At 43.9% G+C, this 21841-nt stretch overlaps 3 protein-coding genes across 8 annotated transcripts in view; 2 read left to right on the top strand and 1 right to left on the bottom strand.

Moving 5' to 3' along the window:
• The window catches only part of s100b (S100 calcium binding protein, beta (neural)), a 614446-nt gene that overhangs the window by 492999 nt on the left and 99606 nt on the right, over window positions 1–21841 (top strand). The window lies entirely within an intron of this gene.
• On the bottom strand, window positions 86–4105 carry LOC121177889 (cytochrome P450 4F3). Of its 2 annotated transcripts, none has more exons than XM_041032310.1 (13): window positions 3808–4105; window positions 3400–3559; window positions 3247–3300; window positions 2858–2985; window positions 2600–2721; window positions 2359–2505; window positions 2032–2155; window positions 1876–1942; window positions 1590–1728; window positions 1303–1436; window positions 973–1037; window positions 803–885; window positions 86–721 (listed from the first exon to the last, which is right to left on the bottom strand). In XM_041032310.1, the coding sequence occupies exons 1-13, from the start codon at window positions 4009–4011 to the stop codon at window positions 502–504; spliced, it is 1647 nt and encodes a 548-aa protein (XP_040888244.1). In that variant the 5' UTR covers window positions 4012–4105; the 3' UTR covers window positions 86–501. The 2 variants fall into 2 exon arrangements, with proteins under 2 accessions (XP_040888244.1, XP_040888245.1); XM_041032311.1 differs by having other exon boundaries at window positions 87–721; window positions 3415–3559; window positions 3808–4104.
• Window positions 3922–15071, top strand: LOC121177881 (insulin receptor substrate 2-B-like). 3 transcript variants are annotated; one of them, XR_005893397.1, is made up of 6 exons: window positions 3922–4034; window positions 5525–6032; window positions 6164–6413; window positions 12427–12663; window positions 14807–14926; window positions 15018–15071. XR_005893397.1 is itself a non-coding variant. In XM_041032293.1 (6 exons), the coding sequence occupies exons 2-6, from the start codon at window positions 5539–5541 to the stop codon at window positions 8608–8610; spliced, it is 2001 nt and encodes a 666-aa protein (XP_040888227.1). In that variant the 5' UTR covers window positions 3922–4034; window positions 5525–5538; the 3' UTR covers window positions 8611–8819. The 3 variants fall into 3 exon arrangements, 2 of the variants coding, with proteins under 2 accessions (XP_040888227.1, XP_040888228.1); XM_041032293.1 differs by lacking the exons at window positions 12427–12663; window positions 14807–14926; window positions 15018–15071 and adding exons at window positions 6978–7227; window positions 7320–7896; window positions 8181–8819; XM_041032294.1 differs by lacking the exons at window positions 3922–4034; window positions 12427–12663; window positions 14807–14926; window positions 15018–15071 and adding exons at window positions 4062–4831; window positions 6978–7227; window positions 7320–7896; window positions 8181–8819.

Here is a 21841-nt window from a genome sequence, read left to right as displayed (position 1 = left end):
AGAAAACTTCAATGCAGCACTTTATCACACTTTTCTTGTGAGAGAAAAATCCGTAGGTTTCATTTAATAATCGCACAAGTACAATTTTTTTAAATAGAGGCAGTAGTTTGTGTTGTCCTCATTAAGATTCCTTAAATCCAATACAGTCATTCGCTGCCACAAATTGTCTTTGCTACACTTGACTTTAATCTCAGAATTTATTTAAACTAAACTCAATATAGTAAAAAATAGTCAACAAGTCATGCAATAGAACAATAAATGCTGCAACAGCAAATTACATATTACACTGTGCAGTATTACATTAAATGTTTCATCATTTTTGAAGTGATAGTAAAAGCCCAAAATTGTGCTCTGTAGAAAGCAGAAGTTGCAGATGCATTTAGAAACAATACAGTAAGCATGAATACAGTGAGAAGAACAGTGCTAAAGTCCCAGGTGTGAGGCCAGAGGGTCTGTGTTCATGTTATGTTATAAAACAGGTGAACAGGTGATCTTATTGGATCATTCAGCCAGTGGTTCCTCCATGTTGGCTGTAGTCAGAGGCTCCAGCTGCAGCCACAGGCCTCCCTCAGCGCGCAGGACGAGCTGGGGGAGACGGCGAACGCCACCAGAGCTGGTCCCGAGTTCGGGGTTCTCCCCCGGGGTCAGACGGAACCTGAGCAGGGTCAGCGCCACAACGACTCGCAGCTCTGCCAGGGCGAATTTCTGACCGATACAGTTCCTGTGAACACACACACATTCGTTTCTTTAACAATGCACTTTTAGCTGTGTCAGGTCTAAATATTAGGAGAGGCCAGTGTACCTGGGGCCTGATGAAAAGGGGATGAAGGCATGAGAAGACTGGCTTTCTTTGTTGGCTGGGTCAAAACGCAGAGGATTAAACTCCTAACAGAGAGTGAATCGCACAGGTCAAACATGACAGAGCTGTGTGAAAGGGAAAATAAAGTTAAGGTTGTTTTATTAATTTCTTACATGTGGGTCTGTCCAGACAGTGGGGTTGTGGTGTGTTCCATAAATACTGACCAGACAAATGGCACCTGGGGAAGGTTTACAGGCAAGGAGAAGTATTTTGAGTTGAGTAACCAAATACTCTTATCAGGCATTTCACTTCACAGTTGTGGTTGGTGTACTGTACAACCTTCTCAAGTGGGAACTTCCAGAAAAACATTCTGCTTTCATTTCATTCGCCTTTCTAACATGCACGTATATGGTTGATAAAAAAGAGACAAGACGAGGCTCAGCCTTCTAAATCTCTACAATCTTTTGCAGGAACTTCAGAGTCTCAGAGTCTCTCCCTCTCACCCTCAGGTACTGTCCGATCCCCTGGCAGCGCCATGTCCTGGGTGTATTTCCTTGTTACGGCCTGCACAGGAGAGTGGAGTCTCAGGCTTTCTCTGATGCACATGGTGGTGAAGGTGAGGTTTGACAGATCCTCCCTTTAGACAAACAAATAAGAGATTGCATGTACATACAGATTTACATGTAAATGCTCCTCATTTCTGCCAGAATTTCATATCTACTGTCAAATAGCAAAGGAAACGAATGTCAAAGTCCAGTGGTTCAGGTTTTGGGTGTGTGTGTTTTCTGACCACTCTATTTCATGTCCGTCTCGCCTCTCTCGTCCTTTCATCAGCTCCACCACTTCCTGCCTGCATTTTTCCTGATAGTGGGCATGGCGTGCTAAATTATACAGCGTCCAGCAAATCGCACTGGCTGTTGTGTCATGACCTGTGGGACAAAGTAGGAGGATTTGCTTTTAATTTTAGAAAATTTCAAGTCAAATTGTGAATTTTATGACAATTTCTTAGTTGTGTGAACACTTTAGACCACAGAGGCCACTGTTTAGTAAAAAGTTGTGTAGTTTAAATTGTCCACCTGCAAACATGAAGGTGTTGGCCTCTGCCTGTATCTCCTCATCTGTTAAGCCTTGTCCGTCCTCATCCTGCAACACACACACACACAGTCCCGGGTCTGTCCCTTCACCTCACTTTTTTTCTCTTTTGTTTACGCTTCTCTCTCCTTCTCTCTTACCCTTGACAGCAGGATGATGTCCACAAAATCTTTCTTCCTCTGTGGTGCTGTGGGGAAATCTGCTTCTGTGTCCCGCTGCTGGCAAATGAGGGCACGCCGCTTCTGGACCACTTCCCTGGTAAACCTGCAAGCACCAAGTTTCACCCAAACACAAAACATTATACAATAAAACATCACATATCAAGATGTTGCAATATAATAAGTAAATATTATGTTGGTTTTCATCATTTAGCAGTTAAATGTGTCGCAGGACTTGAAGACTCTTACATTGTCTGTCCAACACTGTTGCATAAAGGTCAGGAGGTCACACCCGATCACATACCGTACCTGTGTACAACACTTAAGGCTTTTTTAAATTGTTTTCCCTGCTGCGTCTTCCAGTAAATCCAGTCCCAGTGGTGTAAAATCTTTAGTCGACGATCTATTATCAGGTCACTGAGCTCCACTATGGCTGACACGTACTCACTGGTAGACCTGCAGTGAGAGGACATTTTCAAAAATAAACACTAAAGTACAACACAAGTTGAAAATGTATACGTGTGGAAAGGGTTTGAATATGTGTCCTCACTCCTGACAGTTGCTGTTGTGGCTAAAGGCACATTTGAGTAAACTGTCCAGTGTCATCAGAGTGATATGGTCAAACATCTCTGTGTTGGTCCTGCCTTCTGCCACCAGACGGCGCCATTTATCCTGAAAGACACAGAAACACAGAGAGAAAGATTCTGGTTCTTTATAAAAAATCAGTATTGACCACACAACAGAAAGAGCATACAACTGAATCTGTCGCTCACTGATTCTCGTTTTATAGCAGCTCCGTGTGTCTTACGTGCATGGTGTTGGTCGACGTGTTAAATGTGGCGACGTAGTTCTTCAGAATATCAAAATGAAAAGCTGGAGTCAGCAGCCGCCTCTTGCGAGACCACTGCTCCCCGTTGCTAAGCAACAGACTCTGTCCTGGGACACGAGAGAGAGAGACATGGTTTGGAAAAGTGAGGACAGTAAATTGAATCACTGTCCACCGTCTTAGTTTGTTAAGTCAAGACCTGACTTTTATCAAATGGAAATAAAAAAAAACCTGTAACTGCTGAAATTACTCAACAGCTTTGTCATCATCTCGAGTGTTATGAAACATGGAGTCAGAGCTGGTTCCAACCGAACAGTCAAAACCTGTTAAACTCGACTTATATCAGAGCGACATGAGGCTGTTTGACTCACCAAGCCATGGACGCAGATGATCATAGATAAGCTCGTCTTTCACTGTGATGCTGGCTTTAAGAAGGGGGAAAGAACATTAAATATTAAAACAAGCTTTGGGAAATCTGGGTGAAAATTTTGTAGAAATAAGATATCACATTTGATTTTACCCACAGCGTGTAACCCTACCAGGTGCCATGAGTAGAGGTTTGACATAGTCAGGGTGGAAGACTCTGACCAGGTGATAGAAAGGTCCCAGGAACCAGCTGCAGGAGTGTTTGTAGGTCTGCACCAGTTCATCCACCTGGAGGAGACCTTCCTCTGTGCTCTGCATCTGAGGCAAAAAAAAAAAAGGTTTAAAGGAAATTTATCATGAGGACATTTTGCAATGAAAATATTTTGCAAGAGAAAGTGCTTCCTGTATCACAGTTAGGTTCCCTGGTGTGTCCTTTCACCATAATGACAAACTGATGACATTTACAGGTCATAAATGAGACAAATGTTGATTGTTTAAAAACTAGCTAATTATTCTATTCGTGTGTGTTAGTGTGTGTCTCTCCAGCCTTGGAGTGTGGGTCCTACCTGGCCCAGGTGGCCCATCAGCCATGAGTCTGCATGTGGTTTGCTGAAGCAAGACAGTCTGTGCGTGTACCAGGCGTGACGCACCAGCAGCCTCACCGTCCAAGCTCCAACCACAGCAACCAGTCCGGTACAGACCGCATACAGGATCTGACAGAGGCCGGCCCAGCTCAGGACGTGTAAGAGGACACCCCGGAGGAGAGACATCCTGGGACAGCAAGAGAGACAGAGTGAGTGGGATCCACAGGTCTGGCTTGCCTGGTGCTCTGGCAGCGGCTGTGTTCACAATGAGAAGTTGCTGATGTTGAAACATCCTGAAACCAAACTGGTCTAGCCGTTAATGTGATTATGTCACCAGGACCAACCGCTGCTGCAGCCAGTGTGAGCAGGGGCCTACGAGGGGAATAAAACCACGTAGATTCACAAATATGTGCAGATATTTAGATTAAAAACTGAATCTGCAAGTAACTCCTCACAGTCAGAATCACAGTGTTGTGGAGTAGAAGTGAGTAAAACCAGTGACATTCAGTCACTGTGTGTTGAATGAATGAATGAATATTGGGAATACCAGGTGCTGTAAGCTTTACAGCCAGCAGAGGGCGCCACCGCCGCCGCTGCTGCTGCTTCAGGGGAGACTGTGAGTTGTAAACACAGGCTTGAGAACGTAAAGAGTCCTTTAACTTTGTGAATTTATTTTCCAGCAGCAGCTCAGGTTAATGTGAGTCAATCTGTCTGGAGCTTTCTTGTGTTTTTTCAAAGCCACGTATTTTATTTTGCCCTCCTAATAACTTGAATGAGCGAGTTGTCCAACTTTTCTGTGATTGAGAGTTGGGCTTTACGAGGAGCTCCTGAACGCCACAGTGATTGGTCCCAGACACACCTGGGCAGATTCACCTGTACCCGAATACGGGAAAGACGCGGAAAATAAGTTTGGAGATAATGTTTTAACTTTAACGCTGTCGTTTCCCTGAAATGAAAAGCAGTCGTGTGTGTTTCCAGGTGCGATGTTAATACCTGTGAGCCGCAGGTAAGTTTTAAACAAACGGATTTGTGCGGACCCTTTGTGAAAACGCCGCCGAGCTAACGTTAGCTTAGCCTCATTAGCGTTCAGCATAGCCTCATTAGCATTCAGCTTAGCCTCATTAGCCTCAGTAGCCTTCAGCACAGCCTCATTAGCGTTGAGCATGTAGCTAAACCGTTTCTTTTCTGCAGGGCTGCACTGAAGCGCTTCGATTTTTTTCCTAGAATAAAAGTGCATCAATCTCATTATTTGTTTTGTGATAAAAACATTTCCTAATTAATGCTGTTAATAATTGAGAATATTTATCCTGTCCTTAAATCTTTTCTCTATATTTTATTCTTATGCGATTGGATGTTATGGCTTATTTATGTTTGTAAAAATAAATAGAAATATTGTATTCCCACAATGGGTAATTTTAAAGAAAGGTTTATTTTGCTTTGAACAGGACTGAGAAAATGATGCAATACTTTGTACAAAGAATTGTGGAACTAAAGTTTTAAGTGCAAAATATTCTCAGTCATCACTGGTGTAGGAGGAAATGGTACAAAAGCAAATAAAACAGTAGAGCCGTGGTTCACAGACGGTGTGTGAACTTTCAGTCTCCTCAGCTGCTGAAAATCTTTTTAGTTTTTTGTAGAACCTCTGACTTTTCTTATTAATCCTCCTGTTACCACAGGCCAGTTTCTGATTTTTCTTCAGGTTTTCAGCTTGAAATGAACGAGATGGCTGAAGGACATGACGGGTGCGGCAGTCGAAGGAGACCGGTATCTGCCTCCAGTTCCCCTCTGTCGTCTCCCTGCTGCAGCTCCACCCAAACATGGCTGCCAGCTGAATCTCCCCTGCCGCCTCCCTGGATGAGTGGTCATCAGCTGGAGCCAGCTGAGGACTCTGGCCACCATCACGTGGGGATGCAGACTAGTGAACTTCCTTCATCTCATTTCTATGAAGAACTGTTCTGTACCTGCCAGACGTCCGTCCCTCTGGTCCAGCTGGCCGGCGCCCTCGTCTCCTCCTCTGGGCCGCACAGAGATGTGGTGAAAGAAGGTTACCTGGGGAAGCTGGAGCGAAACCACAGGAGATATTTTGTCCTGAGAGCAGGGAGTCACACTGGGCCGAGCCGACTTGAGTGGTACAAGAGCCGGGAGAAGTTCACAGCAGTGGAGAAGTCTGCCAGCAAAGCTGCGCTGTTTGGGTCGAGCAAGCAAGGGTTGGTAAATTTACAGTTGTTTTACTAATTCATGAATAAACACTGCTAGTGTGAACTTTAAACAGTGTTTGTAAGGGGACTGTGGAAACATGACAAACTAAAATGAACTCAATTTAATTCCTGCTTCCCAGGGTTATTTACCTGAGGTGCTGTCTTGGTGTCAGCCGGACTGGCAGTTCCAGGAAAGGCCACATGGTTGCGTTGTATGCCAAGGATCAGACCATGGTGCTGGTGGTGGAGGACCAGCAGCAACAAGACGACTGGTATCTGGCCATTAAGAGACTGATGGAGGAAGAGCGGAAGGATGACGAGCACGGAGAGGGGTTTGATGAAGAGGATGATGGGTACTGCACTCTGCCCCCGGCTGCTTCCTTCAAAGAGGTTAGACCAGATGTTTTTTTCTTTTTAACTTAATTTGCAATGTGATGGTTTCCTTGGCCTTGACAACTCAGTGTGGAATAAGAAAAAAAAATACTAAAAATAATAATAATAAAGTTAATATAGACTAATATTTTCACTTAGACTATCATGTTAATTTAACCCTTATGTTTAATGAGGCTCTGTTATGCCATAAATCATGGTTTCTTATTACTAAAGCAAAGTTTGAATAACTACTAAAACCCCCCAGAGTAAAAAAGACATCAAAGGTATTTAAAAATAATCAGTCAACATTATAGTTATCACTGAAATCACAGATCAGCCGTACTGTACAGTCAGGTGACTGTAGTTTGGGTGTCTTTGGATGCTGAGCTCATTCACAGGTATATTGTATTTCAACTTACAGTATTTCAAAAGCAAATGGTTCAACACAGAGTGTTGGACACAATATAATTACAGTTTTCAATAAAAAAGGGAAAAAAAGGCCTTTTCGAGTACCGGCTCTTGATTAGAAATAAAAATATCCCTGTCGGATCTTCGCTTCCGCTCCCTTCACCTTCGTCTAAGGTCTGGCCTGTCTCAGTGAAGCCCAGAGGTCTGGGCCGGTCCAAGTCCCTCACAGGAGAGACCCGGCTCTGCCTCACAGCTACCGCGCTCATCTTGGTCAGAGTGGGTGCTTGCAGTGATTTGCGGTCGGTTACGATACCTTTGCTCAGCGTTCGGCGCTTTGGTCATTTGGATGGCTCGTTCTTCTTGGAGCTCGGCAGGTCGGCGCCCGACGGTCCTGGAGAGATCTGGATGGAGGCAAGAGACCAAGGTAATTAAGAATAAAGAATAAAGGATGTGTTGATCTTATTTCCACCTTTTGATTGGACTGTGACTCCTTATCTTTTTGTCTCTTCTGTACAGGAAACTCAGGAATTGCCCAGAACATTCATGAAGCAGTGCGGGACACAGTACGAGCACTGCGAGCTCTTCCTGACTTTAGCAGGTCGCCAGCCTCCAACCACAATCAGCTTCAAGCACTTCTGATCTCAAAACGCAGCAGAACCAAACACAGAGACAAGCTGAGCAATGTGAGACCGCCTAGCTCCCTCCAGGCCTTGCCACCCAGAAGCAGTGACGTCCAGACTAGTCCAACGCGGTGTTACCCGGAGCCCCACAGACCAGAGAGAACAGAGCCTGAATCCACTCTGAGTTTCGCCTCACACCTCAGCCCTGTCAGATCCCAGCAAAGGTCCGTGTCTGAGACTGGCAGCTACATGGAAATGAGGATGCAGCACTGTGGTGCTGCAGCCTGCAGGATGGAGGGATGGGAGCTGGGAGACGAGCAGGAAGGTCTGGGCTACATGATGATGTCCCCACAAGTCAGCCACAGTTCATCTGTGTTACCTCAGGATGACTATGTGACCATGGCGAGCCCACATAAACACCACTGGCCTCCCTACGCTTCACCCTCCTCTTCCCTTCAGACGTCAGTCAACAGGTAAGTTTAACTTTGAGAAGAAATGACAGTATGAGGTCGATTTCCAAAGCACTTCATAGGCAGCTTTGTAGCTCTGTTTAACTGAAGCTGCTGCCTGAATTGCTGCTGCTTTAGTTTTACTTAGTTTTAGTATGATTTGACATAATGTATGTGCAACTGGAAAAAAAGACTATAAAAATACAGACTGGGAGACACTGGGTAGGATACACTACAAATAAAACTCAAAATTTTTGAAGAAGTTCTGTGAGATTTATTAAAAAATACAACCTCTCTGTCCTCCACAGCTCCTCCTCTGACGGCTGCTCTCCGGTGCACCCATCACGTCATCAGACCAGTGAGCACAGTCGGCCACACTGGCAGGTGACCCCAGTCCAACGGTCAGAAACAGACGTTGGCCAATCACAGACGAGCATCAGCTGCTCCTCCAGACCGCTGGTGGATGATGCGAGGGTGGAGAAGAAATCAGCCGAGCACAGACGTCACTCAGCACAGACCAGGGCTGCTTGTTCTCCTGTGGGCAGCGTGGATGTATCTGACCTGAGGCCTCCATCTACCTCAAGCGGGCCAGGCTATACTAGGCCAGTCCAGTCTAGTCCAAGATCTGATACAGGCCGGCCTAGTCAACTTCAAGCTGTACCAGACCAGTCTTCTGTTAGAAGACACCGGCTGCCATCCTGTCTGCCTTCTTGCCTGCAAAGTGAGGACACATCCTGAGTGTCTCGGTTATTTACTCTGGTGTGGCAGGTCGCTCTGTGACTGGATGTCAGGAAAATCCAAAGTGTCATGAATCATGGAAACAGCTGACACGTCCATCTGCTGCTCTTATTTGTGTGTAAATGCACTGTGGAATTGTTTGGTTGTTTTTTGAAGAACGTGTTAAATCACTCAGCACTTGATGTTTCACTGTCACACGATGTGTTTAAAAGAATAAAGTCATCACATGAATGCACGTTTCCTTTAGTCCTTCATTGACCACGTCCACACAAGCTCATATGACTCAGTATAAAACTCTGCATGTTATCCACATGTTTAGAGATTAAGGTGTGAGAACACATAGCAGAATTGCTGTGTCATCTCTTCTCATTGTTCGAAAAGCCAGATATTTGTAGCGTATATTAATGTATGTGAATAGCTCACAAGAGCTATGCCAACGTGTTCTTGGCTCAGTTAACTTGAATATCGTGACTCCATAGCTGCCTGTGATTAAGCTCTGTTCAGATAAAATGCCCATGAGTACTCTTTATTCAAATCAGCAGTGTTTTATCTCCCAGGTATCTCACTCTTTCTTTCACAGCGGAGCACCGTACATGGCTGTCTCAACAGCATAATCCTGAGTAGGGAAGTGATGCAGCACATCGAAGAAAGATGATGATGAATGGCTCTCATTCATTGTCATATTTATAGTTTAAGGTGTACCGCTCATAGTATTATATGGCTGCTGCTGTGGCCTTGTTGTCCTGTATAAAATATCCTTCTGTTGGTTAATGAAAATAATCTGTGTTTTAAGCAGCACATGCTGTAGACGTCAGTGTGGGAGAAAATGTTTTCTCTGAATATGTAGAAATCCACAGTGATAAGAGACGCGGTGCAGCGATAGTGTTTTTAAGTTTAATGTATTTGTCTTCATTTGATATGTTACCTTCTAGTATTAGAAAGGGTTATTAGATAAGTAAGATGAGTTTAATTTAAACATGTAAATTGTTTGCAGGCAGTGAGTGGTTGGAGTTTCTGACCCACAGACTTCAGCAGACACTGTTTTTTTTTCCTGGTGATTCTCTGCAGCATTTAATCTGTCATAGATGTGGCAGGATTTGTTTGTGGTACATGATGCAGGTTTTTAGTTAGATGGATTAGTCCTTTAAACCATCTGAATATTGTGCTTAAAACATTTGGATTAAGAGCCTGACTTTTAAGTGTTTGCCGAGGGTGTGTTATGTTTTATGTTCAGTCATCAGTTGGTAATTTACTCTCTGCTTTGCTACAGTCAAACAGCACAACACGTGAGGTCTGAATGGAAGTGTAGGTCTAAAGACGTCCTGTCTGTTCTTGATCGCACTGTGTGTTTTTGTAAAGTCAGTAAACATGTCAGTGACTGTGTGGAGCCTTGGTGACGTGTTTGTGGTGAATTGGTGTGTATCATATAACCTGCTTGCATATCTTGTATAGAGCTTTCTGAGACTTATCTCTGTTCAGATATGATGCCAATGAGACCTCGTCTTTTTTTTCTCATTCAAATGACATTGAAAGCTACTGTATGTTTAAGGTCAGCGATACATTGTGTTGTAGTTAATGAGAACAGTAACTTAAATTTCCAGGTCTGTGATATAAATCATACTGTAGTTACATGTATGACAGTTGATGTGCAGCACACCTGGCTTTCTACTTTGCTGCACACACAGCACATTGTACTAAGATAGAAAAGTAAATATAATAACAAAGATGTATTTAATATTTGGTGTTGAATACTCTGGAAACAGCGACTGTACCGCTACAACAATGAAGACTGCAGCACTGTCCAAATATGATAGGGTAGGCACCAAATGCCGGCATGCTCGCCTAACAAAGATTTTGCATAATCTACTCACATATCTCACATGCAGAGCTGTCTTTAACTGATTTCTGTTCAGATAAATATTCATTGGATAGACAAGCAGCTGTTGCCCGTCCACCTGGACACTATATAATGGGCTCGCTGTAAGCAGGATACAGCTTCAGAGAATTTCCTTCGCTGAAGACGTCCTCGCCATCTGGTGCCTCACACCACCAACTCCTGCCTGGACCACAGCGGGTGAATCAGCCGACCAATATCTCATCATCCAAGCGAGAAAAAAGGTAAGGAAACATGTTTTTAAAAGTTTATATTGAAAGTGTTTGGTTGTCTGAATTATCTTCGCTAAAGTTTGCTAAATAAAGGAGGAACAGTGTTTGTGCATTTGAGCTGGAGTCGACCTGGAACGTGGACAGTGAGGGAAAGCTGTTATTTTCTGGTACTAGTAATAGATTTGAAGAGAAAGGCTCTGCTGTTTTGACCACATTGCTGAAGTTATTATAAAGTTATCACTTGTGCTTCTTACTTTTTTATATAAATCAGTTTTCCTCTGTTTCTCCCCAGTGAACCATGAAGATCCAGTTTGCCTGCTTTCTGCTGGTGCTGCTCTCTGCCTGTGCGCTCGCTGAGGATCCGCCCTTTGAGAGGCTTGTCATCACGGCAGCAGATCCAAAAGATTGTACTCAGTTAGTGACAACTAGGGGGATCTCTGACAACGGGAAGAGACAATGCAGGCACTCAGTGACCTTCATAGTGAGCAGCATGGACGCCTTAAGCCAAGACTGTAGAGGAGATTTAGAAGTTGTGACAAGTAGAGAAAAGTTGAACATATTTGACTGCACCCTTAAGAAGGAGAGCAGGTTTCCTGGGTGCACCTACACCACTGTACCTAGGCAGGCGGCCGTTCAGTTCAAATGTGTCAATAAGGTACCTGCACGCTTTGTTACTGCAAATAGGCTTTCTTAAGCATCCGCTGTGTAGGCCTACTTCACCGTCATCACATATAAGAATCTGAAGTGTGATGTTTGTTCTGATTTGCATCTTTAACGAGGCCGTGGATGTGCTTCTTGTGATTTACCCATGCATGTCTTTCCTGTAATCAGCCTGTCTTCATTCATACTGTAGCTAACAAGCAGCTGTCCTGTCCAGCCACACTCACTGAATAAATTCACTACAAGCAACTTGATGCCTCAGAGAATTTATTTTATTTTCTACTTTGTCTACTTGAGCAGCGTGTGCACGTTTATAATAATTGTGAACTAAAACTTATTTCCACGCTGGGTTTTCAAAGGCCAATAAGTTAATAGATGGTGCCTCCATGTCTCCAGAGTGGCCTTACTCACTGTAAGGCAGCGCTAGAGACGAGGCAACGTGACGACGCTCGCAAACTTTGTGGCAAATAGTGAAGTTGAATGTTGCATAACCATCTGTCTGTGGTTTATCTCTGTTACCATATGATGCCTAAATGTCTTTTCTTCATCAAACTGACAAAGTGTTTCATCCTGCAGGAATCAGACTTTTTCTGAATAAGCTGTAAAACAGTTTAACTGCTTAACATGGTTACTCTGCATGTGTATACCTGTGAGTGTCATCAGTAAGATCATGATAATGACTGTGATGCTGGTGTATTACAACAAAATCATTTTAACTAGGCAGGTTTCACACTAATGAAGCTTTGCTACATGCAAATATAGAAATGTCATTCTTCTTATTAGCTATTTAGTCGTAGTTTTATAAGTATGATTACAATAAGGACAAATGTTGGATCAGATGAACATATTTCTTTGGACATTAACTCATCCAAAGAAATCTCTGCAGTTTTTGTCTGTTTGCCTTTCTTACTGAAAAAATTGTAATGAGGTAATAACAATAATGGGTTGTGATAAGAGAAGTTCAGATTTATCTATTTTTCACAAATTCTATCTATCTATCTAGATAGATTGATTTCCAAAGATCGATTTGCTGCATGTCCCCTCCTGCAGGCTCTGTCAGCCCAGGAGGACTTGGAGAAGACCAAGGAGGAGCTGAAGACCGCCATGACAGTGGTCCCGGCACCTCCGGGCGGCCACGCTGAGAGCAAGCACGATGAGCAGGATGAGAACCACGCAGAGGCCAGCGCCGAGCTGTCCAACGAGGGCGTCAGCCAGCTAGACCTCCGCAGCGAAGAGGCGCGCATCACTGAAGCCCAAAAGAATGAAAGGGTCAAGCAACAGCTGCAGGTAAGAGCGAGGGGGGAAGCCTCTAGAGAAGGTCTGGAAAATGGTGGCCTGGGGCCAAACCAACCTCCCAGTGAAATCTGAAATTTTCAGTGGAAGGGCTGCATCAAAAATCTAAAGTTCTTTGACACAATGACGATGACTTTGGGAGGTAACCTTTTCCAACATGAAATAAATTTACACACAATATAAAGCTCATGAAAATGACATGAATATACCATTTAATCAAACCTCCCTGTGGAGAACGAGTCAAAACATTCCCAGATGAATAAAAACTTGTCGCTTTAATCTAAACTAAAAAAAAAAAGATTTCATTAGTTTTAACCAAAAGAGGTTTGCGTCCCACACACACAAATAACAATGAGATTATATTATTTTCTAACAGCAGTTTTGTTGCAAAGAAGAAACACGGGCCAAGCAATGGCAAATAAGGGTAAGATAAGGCATACCTCTCTGTCCATTCTTCTTTAAACTCCGGCTGTTACCAGGAGTAGATGTGCTGGCTTAGACTGTGGCCTGGCTTTAAAGCAGACCTACTGACAATTAATTGATCAAACCGATGATATCAAATCACCTCATATCTTTCATAACTAAATATGTTGCAAAGGCTGTAGAGCTAAGCTGGGCTACTGTATAGGCCAGGACTTGTACCGAAGCTATGGCAAGAAGAATTCAAACTCGAACCAAACTATGTTATAAATAACGAAATGACCCTAAAAAATTCTGACAAAAAGAATTTGCACACTGGCCAGTGCTGAAAAGCCATGCTGAAACTACTGGCCCTCGACCAAACCTGTGTGACAGTTTTGCAATTTTCACACTGCATAGGAAGGATTTATTTCTTCAGTGGACGGTGAAGACGTTTTGACCTGCAATTGTAGATAAGAGGCTTCGCGTCAATCAAATGTTTACTTTTAAACAGTCACACAAAGAGCAGGCACAGATCACAGGGAACGGATTTGTTGTTTTGTTGTTTCTCTTTTTTTTATGACAATGCAAATTTTAGTTTTGGTGTTGAACTTTAACAGTGTTGTTTTATACTGTGAACTGTGCTGAATACATGCAGCAGTGTGAACATTTTAAACTGTCAGGTTGTTTCTTGAACACAGTTGAAAATGCAGTGACTCAGCTGCATGTGTCTGCTTCATGTTTTTTCAGTGGGAATTAGTCCACTGAAAACTACAGGCAAGTTTGCTCAGTTAAACTGTCACATTTAATGTGCCTGAGAAAACAAGACAAGATCTTTTAATGAGCTTTTATTTGTTTTGAACTCTTTATTCTGTGTGTAAAAGTCCAAATAAACTCTGTTGTGTTGCCTCTTTTGATATTTCTTTACTGGGAAGGCCACAGGTGACACACACCTTTGAAAGAAATTCACTGTGGCCCGTTTGAAGCAGGGAACTTTTGGTAAACTTCATATTGTAACATGGTTATAATGACCATGTTGGAAGACAATTGACAGCAGATTCACTGGTTGACTTTCTTTGCTTTTGAACACACCTTATATGACATATATAGTTTGCATGATCCAGATTCAGACTGACCCATTGCACTTTTGGTATTTATGGAAACAATAGTTGTTCTGTTGGTTGTGTTGTTGTTCTGTTGTGCCTGAGAGCAAAGGGAAACCGAAGTCAGATTCCTTGTGTGTCTGCATAAATCTGGTCAGTAAAACTGATTCTGATTGAAGTCTTTAATGCATAAAACCATGGAGTCAGACTGAAAGTGAACCTCTGGCAATTTGTGATCATTTCAAACACCTGTTCTGTGTTGGACGTTACTGCTGCTTTATGAGGGCAGTCACCGCAGGTCCCTCCTACCATTTAACCCAATAGTCCCGTCCAATCAGAGTCCAGTTTGAGCCGCGCCAAAAATCAGTCGCACCTGTTGCCCATGCGCTAATCAAACCCATGTGACCGGGGAGGAGAGGGCTCAGCCAATAGCAGGGCAGAATTTGATTTTTCGCAGGTGCGGGGAGACGCTGGCTATAAACTACCGTGGAATAGAGGCTGCCTCTGTAACGCTGTGCTTTGTCCAAGCTCTTTTTCTGGTAAGTGGACCGAACTGAACTCGTTACCTGTGGACAGAGGAAGCCTGTGTGTTCATGTTTAACGGGTTATTTGTGATTGTACTTTCTGGTTTACAGTGAGAGCTGTGGCTGAGAGCAGAGAGACGATTCAGGCCGAGTGGAGCTGGAACTTCGGCGTGAGGCCGAGACAGGTGTGTCCGGAGTAATCCAGAGGAAAATGGCCGACGTGGAGGCCAGGTAAGGCCCACGCGGAACGTTTAAAATGCAGAGCTTGAGTTGATCTGTGACCACAGGCTAACATGTTTGATTATGTGTCGGGTTTCTGCAGGACGGACGAAGGATCCAGCGGAGCAGCCGAGACCATTTGGGAGAAAGCACCGCGTTTGGCTTCGCTCATCGGCTCTACGTGTGTGTGTGTGTGTGTGTGTGTGTGTGTGTGTGTGTGTGTGTGTGTGATCTGAGTGTTGGAGGTGCAGGCTTGTGTCTTTAGCTCGGTTGAGATGGACTTTGTAACCAGTGTAGCCGCTTTGGAGTTTGGGACTGGCCAAGTGTTGGCAAGGCTTCGTTGTGGATGGATTCAGTGAGTAGAAGGCACTCGGGCCTGCTTAGATTTGGAGCGCGCGTTTGCTATTGCTGGGCCGTTGCGTCGGTGTTGTCGGTCTGTGGAAGCATATATGCAGTTGTGATCCGGACACAGCTGTGCATGTATGTGGAAGCCTGTGGGCAGATGGTGTTGGCAGCATGGGTTGAGTTGCGTGTCGTGTTGCGTGTCGTGTTGCGTGTCGTGTTGCGTGTCGTGTTGCGTGTCGTGTTGTCAGGCTTGATTGTGGGTAGTTGTCTGTGTGGATGACCCCGGGGTCGGTTTAGGGTGTGTGTTCAGCAGTGTGGATGAGGCCATGGCCAGTGAGGGCCCTCAGCTGCACCTTGAAGTGTTGCTGAATGTCTAAAATTCCAGGTTTAATATCCAAAGCCTGTGTGTGTGTGTGTGTGTGTGTGTGTGTGTGTGTGTGTGTGTGTGTGTGTGTGTGTGTGTGTGTCTTCTCTGCAGGAAGGATGAGCTGCTCCAGAGGATCATCAGAGGGTAAGAGAAAGCATGTAAGTCAACATTGCTCAGTGTTTCTACATTTAAACGTGTTTGTCTGTGTGTGTTTAGCAGGTAGCTGCATCTGGCTGAGTGGGACTCCAGCTTGGATGAGGCCATGGCCAGTGTGGAGCTCAGGTACGCCCCCTGCTGCATGTGGAAGTGTTGGAAGATGTTTTAACTTCCAGTGTTTGACTTGCCTAGCACCTGTGGCTAATGTTGAGTGTGTTTCTTTGTGTGTTGTGCAGGATGGAGGAGCTGCTGATCCAGAGAACCATGAGGATGCATGTTGGCCAATACTGCTCAGTGTTTCTACACTGAAGGATTCAGAGTGGAAGACCTGGGGAGAAGAACCTCAAGCACTCATCAATCACAGTGGTCACGTGACTGTAGACCTGCTGAAGCAGGGATGGAACCACTGTCTCAACGCTTCGGCTTCAAAAGATGGACACTGGGTCCAGCATAACATCAGTAGCCGTGCAGGATGGAGGAGCTGATCAAGAGGACCATGAGAAGATGCATCTTAATCAATGATGCTCAATGTTTCTGCATTGAAGGACTCAGTTGTATCTTGCTCTTGTTTGCTGTGTTTGTTGTTTTTTTTTTTTTTTTTGTGTTCCTTTGTGTTCAGCAGGTGCCTGCATCTGGCTGAGTGGGGCTCCAGCTTGGATGAGGCTGTGGCCAATGTGGAGCTCAGGTAGCCCTGTTGCACAATCTTAAAAAAATAAAGTTTTTTTTTTTTTAATAAATTAGTATCCAAAGTTGTTTTGTTTTTTTCCCCCTTTAATTCGCTGCAGGAGGGTGGAGCTGATCCAGAGGATCCTTTGAGACCAGGTGTGTGAATACCACATTGTGCAGTGTTTCTACCCATATGCATGCATCCATGTCTGAGTGTGAGAATGTGTCTATTAAAATCAGAAGGCAGTGTCTGCTTTTGTCTTTAATACACTTTAGATGGGGCTTAGTTCAGTTCTGGGGGGTGGGGGGGCTCAGGTTAGGCCCCTGCTGCAGCTGGAAGTGAAGCAAAATATTACAAGTTCAAGGACTGAATTGATTAGTATCCAAAACCAATGTGTTTGTTTTTCAGCAGGAGGGAGGAGCTGAGTGAGAGGACGGTTTGAGACCAGGTGAGCAAGAGCCACATTGTAGTCTTTCTACACTTATACATGCACTAATTTTATACTGTGTGTGTGTGTGTGTGAGTCAGAGAGAGAGAGAGAGAGAGTGAGAGTCAGAGAGAGTTTTAGGTGTATGTGGGGTGGAGCCAGTGAAGATGCTGATGGTGAGGATAGAGCGCCATCCTGTGGGAGTGAGGGACACACTGCAACTGTTGGTGTGTTGTCAGAGATCTTTGTGGTAAGTGGATTAAAAAAAATATCAAGGGCTGTTTCAAAGGTGCTTTGTGTGCTGATGCTTCCTGTTTGTGTTTCTCTTGCAGGATGGCAGAGCTTATTTGGAGAGACCATGAGAGACCAGGTGAGACGTTGCCTGTTGGTTAACATTTAGTGTTTCTACACATATGCATGCATTCATTTGTGCGTGTGCATGTGCTTTCTCTGCAGGAAGGATGAGCTGCTCCAGAGGATCATCAGTGTGTGTACTGCATCTGAGTGGAAGACCTGGGGAGAAGAACCTCAAGCACTCATCAATCACAGTGGTCACGTGACTGTAGGCCTGCTGAAGCAGGGATGGAACCACTGTCTCAACGCTTCAGCTTCAAAAGATGGACACTGCGTCCAGCATAACATCAGTAGCCGTGCAGGATGGAGGAGCTGATCAAGAGGACCATGAGAAGATGCATCTTAACAAATAATGCTCAATGTTTCTGCATTGAAGGACTCAGTTGTATCTTGTTGTTGTTTGCTGTGTTTGTTGTTTTTTTTTTTTTTTTTTTGTGTTCCTTTGTGTTCAGCAGGTGCCTGCATCTGGCTGAGTGGGTCTCCAGCTTGGATGAGCTCAGGTAGCCCTGTTGCACAATCTTAAAAAACAAAAAGTTTTTTTAAAATAAATTAATATCCAAAGTTGTTGGGTTTTTTTTCCCCTTTAATTCGCTGCAGGAGGATGGAGCTGATCCAGAGGATCCTTTGAGACCAGGTGTGTGAATACCACATTGTGCAGTGTTTCTACCCATATGCATGCATCCATGTCTGAGTGTGAGAATGTGTCTATTAAAATCAGAAGGCAGTGCCTGCTTTTGTCTTTAATACACTTTAGATGGGGCTTAGTTCAGTTCTGGGGGGTGGGGGGGCTCAGGTTAGGCCCCTGCTGCAGCTGGAAGTGAAGCAAAATATTACAAGTTCAAGGACTGAATTGATTAGTATCCAAAACCAATGTGTTTGTTTTTCAGCAGGAGGGAGGAGCTGAGTGAGAGGACGGTTTGAGACCAGGTGAGCAAGAGCCACATTGTAGTCTTTCTACACTTATACATGCACTAATTTTATACTGTGTGTGTGTGTGAGTGTGAGTGTGAGAGAGAGAGAGAGAGAGAGAGAGAGAGAGAGAGAGAGTCAGAGAGTCAGAGAGTGTTGTAGGTGTATGTGGGGTGGAGCCAGTGAAGATGCTGATGGTGAGGATAGAGCGCCATCCTGTGGGAGTGAGGGACACACTGCAACTGTTGGTGTGTTGTCAGAGATCTTTGTGGTAAGTGGATTTAAAAAAATATCAAGGACTGTTTCAGAGGTGCTTTGTGTGTTGATGCTTCCTGTTTGTGTTTCTCTTGCAGGATGGCAGAGCTTATTTGGAGAGACCATGAGAGACCAGATGACCAGGTTGCCTGTTGGTTAACATTTAGTGTTTCTACACATATGCATGCATTCATTTCTTTCTGTGTGTGTGTCTGTGTCTGAGTGCGAGAGTGTTGGTACTGCAGGCTCATCTACAGCTCAGTTTAAATGGGCTTTGTTCTGTATCCAGGTGCATTGGAGTTTGGGTCTGGCTGAGTATGGTCAGGGTTTAGTTGTGGATGGATTCAGTGTGTGTGAAAAGCATTGAGGTCGGTGTAGGTTTACAGTGTTTGTGCTTGTGTCAGTGTCGTCTGTAGGTGGAAGCATATATGCAGTTGTGATCCGGACACAACTGTGTATATGTGGAAGCCTATGGGCAGATAGTGTTGGAAGTGTGTAGCTGAGTGTTGTCAGGCTTACTTGTGGTTATTTGTCAGTGTAGGTTTAGTGTGTGGGTTAGATGTAGTTGGCTCTTGATGTAGAGGCTGTCAGTAGTTGTGTATTGTTGATGGAGCTGTGTGGCTCGGTGGTTAGGTGCTGTACTTGGGCCTGTAGGTGTTGTACTTGGGCCTGTAGGTGTGAGTCTGTGTGTGGCTGTGTTTAACAGGTTGATGAAGATTGGCATGAAGGTTGTGGAGGAGGTCACAGTCAAAGTGGAGCTCAGGTACGCCCCCTGCTGTATGTGTTTAAAAATGCAAGGTTAGATTTTCTTTCTTCCTGTGGCTCATGTTTAGTTTCTTTGTGCATTGTGCAGGATGGAGCAGCTGATCCAGAGGACTGTGAGAGACAAGGTGAGAGCAAACATGTTGGTCAACATCACTCAGTCTTTTGGTTGTTTTTAAATATTTCAGGGTTCGTTTGTGTCTCACTGTCTCCATTTCTGTGTTCAATTCAGGAAGTGTTGGATCAGAGGCAGTTGGTGTGTGTCCTGGGCCATGAAGAGGAAGAATTGTAAAGAGCTTTGTCTCCTGTTGGGGTTGTGGAGGGTGTGTTTGCAAATAAATGCTTGATTTATACCCAGTGGCACATGTCTGTTTGTTGTCTGTGCTTATTTTGTGATGTACAAACTAATTTCAAGGCTGCATGGAGTTTGGAGAATGTTCCATGTTTAAACTTAGTGACTGGCTCCACACTTTAACATTTCAACCTTAGGTTTAGGACTTTTAGTTAATTCTTTAAGTGGCTAGAGTCACCTGTGAGGACTGTCAGAGTGTAAATGTAGTTGAAAATGTTTAGACAACTAGTTAATATGCAGGCTGTGCTCTGTGGATGACAGAGTCTTAGGCTTTAAACTGGGAGGTGTTAGATGCACCACTTAGACTTGATAGAGTTTTAAAAACACTGTTCTTTTTCTATTGGTTTAAACAGACCAAACCTATGTTAGAGAGCTGAATGCTTTGGCTGTTGACCTGTGGTGTCTGGGTGCCATAGTGTAAGAGTTTAAACTGTGAGCTGTTGGATGCAATAGTAAGATTTCTGGGTAACTGTTCGGCTGTACCTCTCTGACTTTAGACATGAATCAGTAGATGTGTGTGTAATAGTTGGCTTTATATGTCAGACTTGTTTGGTATGACCACATGTATGATAGAGTTTGGCACTGTGACTTTTAGACTGTGGTGTGTGGACGCCAGGCTGAGTTTAAACCCAGATGTGACAAATGTTCAGTGTTTTGACACATATGCATTAATGTCTCTCTCTTTCCAGCTGCATGTGGATGAGGCCATATCCAGGGTGGAGCTCAGGTACGCCCCCTGCTGTATGTGGAAGTGTAGCAGAATGTTTAAAATAGGTCTGACTGTTTGTACCTGTATCTGATGTAGAGTGTGTTTGTCCTGTACAGGATGGAGGAGCTGATCCAGAGGACCACAAGAAATAAGGTGAGAGCAAACATGTTGGTCAACATGGCTTTTGTTGTTTTGTTCTTCTTTTTTTTTTTTCTTTTTTTTTTCTTTTTTTTTATTTAACATTTCAGGGTTCATTTGTGTCTCCCTGTCTCCATTTCTGTGTTCAATTCAGGAAGCGTTGGGTCAGAGGCAGTTGGTGTGTGTCCTGGGCCATGAAGAGGAAGAGTTGAAGCAGAAGGGTGTTTGCAAATTAAAGGCTTGGTTTGTACCTAGTGGCAGCTGTCTGCTTGTTGGCTGTGCTTATTTTGCGATGCACCAACTGATTTCAAGGCTACACAGAGACTGTGCCGCGTTTAATCTTGGTGACTGGCCCCACACTTTAGGTTAACATTTCAACCTTAGGTATAGGACTTTCCTTTGTTTACAGCCATCTGTGAGGACTGCCAGAGAGTAAATGTAGTTGTAATGGTTTGAGTTTTGGCTCAATTTTGAGACAAATAGTTTTAAACTGGGAGGTGTTTGATGCACCACTTAGACTTGATAGAATTTTAAGAACTCTGTTTTTTTTTTCAACAGACCAAACCTATGTTAGAGAGTTTTATGCTTCCTGTCGACTTGATAGTCAAAGTGCGATGATTTTTGTTGTTGTTGCTGCAATAAAGTGGATTTGTGTCTGTGTTGTCTTTTTTGACATGTGGGAAATGGAAAAAAGATGACTTGGGTAGCCATGATACAGGTCTACATGTACAAAGTGTGTCACACTTTACAGGTTTTTGTTGTTGTTGCAATAAAGTGGATTTGTGTCTGCATTGTCTTTTTTTTTGTCTTAAGTTTGACATGTAGCAAATAGGTGAAATAGAAAAAAAGATGACTTGGGTAACCATGATACAGGTCTACATGTACAAAGTGTGTCACACTTTACAAGTTTTTGTTGTTGTTGTTGTTGCAATAAAGTGGATTTGTGTCTGCGTTGTCTTTTTTGTCTTAAGTTTGACATGTAGCAAATAGGTGAAATAGGAAAAAAATGACTTGGGTAGCCATGATACAGGTCTACATGTACAAAGTGTGTCACACTTTACAGGTTTTTGTTGTTGTTGCAATAAAGTGGATTTGTGTCTGCGTTGTCTTTTTTGTCTTAAGCTTGACATGTAGCAAATAGGGGAAACAGGTCTACATGTGCAAAGTGTGTCACACTTTACAACTCAAACTCTTACAAAGTGCCACTCTGCGTAACACTCATTTGGTATTGTGTGGCACTGAGTGGGCCCATGTATGCAACTGCACATCAACAGTGTAGTGGACTTTCATGATGGAAGCTTTCCTCTGTTTGAATGAGTGATAAGCTGTTTTGAATGAATTCATCTTGTAGCAGAGCCTGTGGTTTAAACATTCTGCCAAACTCACAGATCCAGGGAAGCGCCTACCGTGCTCCACTTTGACCGTGACCTCCTCCATGACTCAGTCCTACCGGCCGTTATCAATTAACTATTTTCATTTTCTATTT

The sequence above is a fragment of the Toxotes jaculatrix genome, chromosome 24, assembly GCF_017976425.1.
Source record: "Toxotes jaculatrix isolate fToxJac2 chromosome 24, fToxJac2.pri, whole genome shotgun sequence".
Lineage (NCBI taxonomy): Eukaryota > Metazoa > Chordata > Actinopteri > Toxotidae > Toxotes > Toxotes jaculatrix.
This window is presented reverse-complemented; position numbering and strand designations above follow the sequence as displayed.

Excerpts from the sequence above, each read along its gene's own strand:
- LOC121177889 (XM_041032310.1), bottom strand. The coding sequence starts at position 4,011 with ATGTCTCTCCTCCGGGGTGTCCTCTTACACGTCCTGAGCTGGGCCGGC. Across the intron at positions 2,986-3,246 it reads TCATCTGCGTCCATGGCTTG|GACAGAGTCTGTTGCTTAGC; the intron begins GTGAGTCAAACA and ends CTCGTGTCCCAG. Across the intron at positions 1,943-2,031 it reads ACATCATCCTGCTGTCAAGG|GATGAGGACGGACAAGGCTT; the intron begins GTAAGAGAGAAG and ends TGTGTGTTGCAG.
- LOC121177881 (XM_041032293.1), top strand. The coding sequence starts at position 5,539 with ATGAACGAGATGGCTGAAGGACATGACGGGTGCGGCAGTCGAAGGAGA. Across the intron at positions 6,414-6,977 it reads CGGCTGCTTCCTTCAAAGAG|GTCTGGCCTGTCTCAGTGAA; the intron begins GTTAGACCAGAT and ends CCTTCGTCTAAG. Across the intron at positions 7,897-8,180 it reads CTTCAGACGTCAGTCAACAG|CTCCTCCTCTGACGGCTGCT; the intron begins GTAAGTTTAACT and ends TGTCCTCCACAG.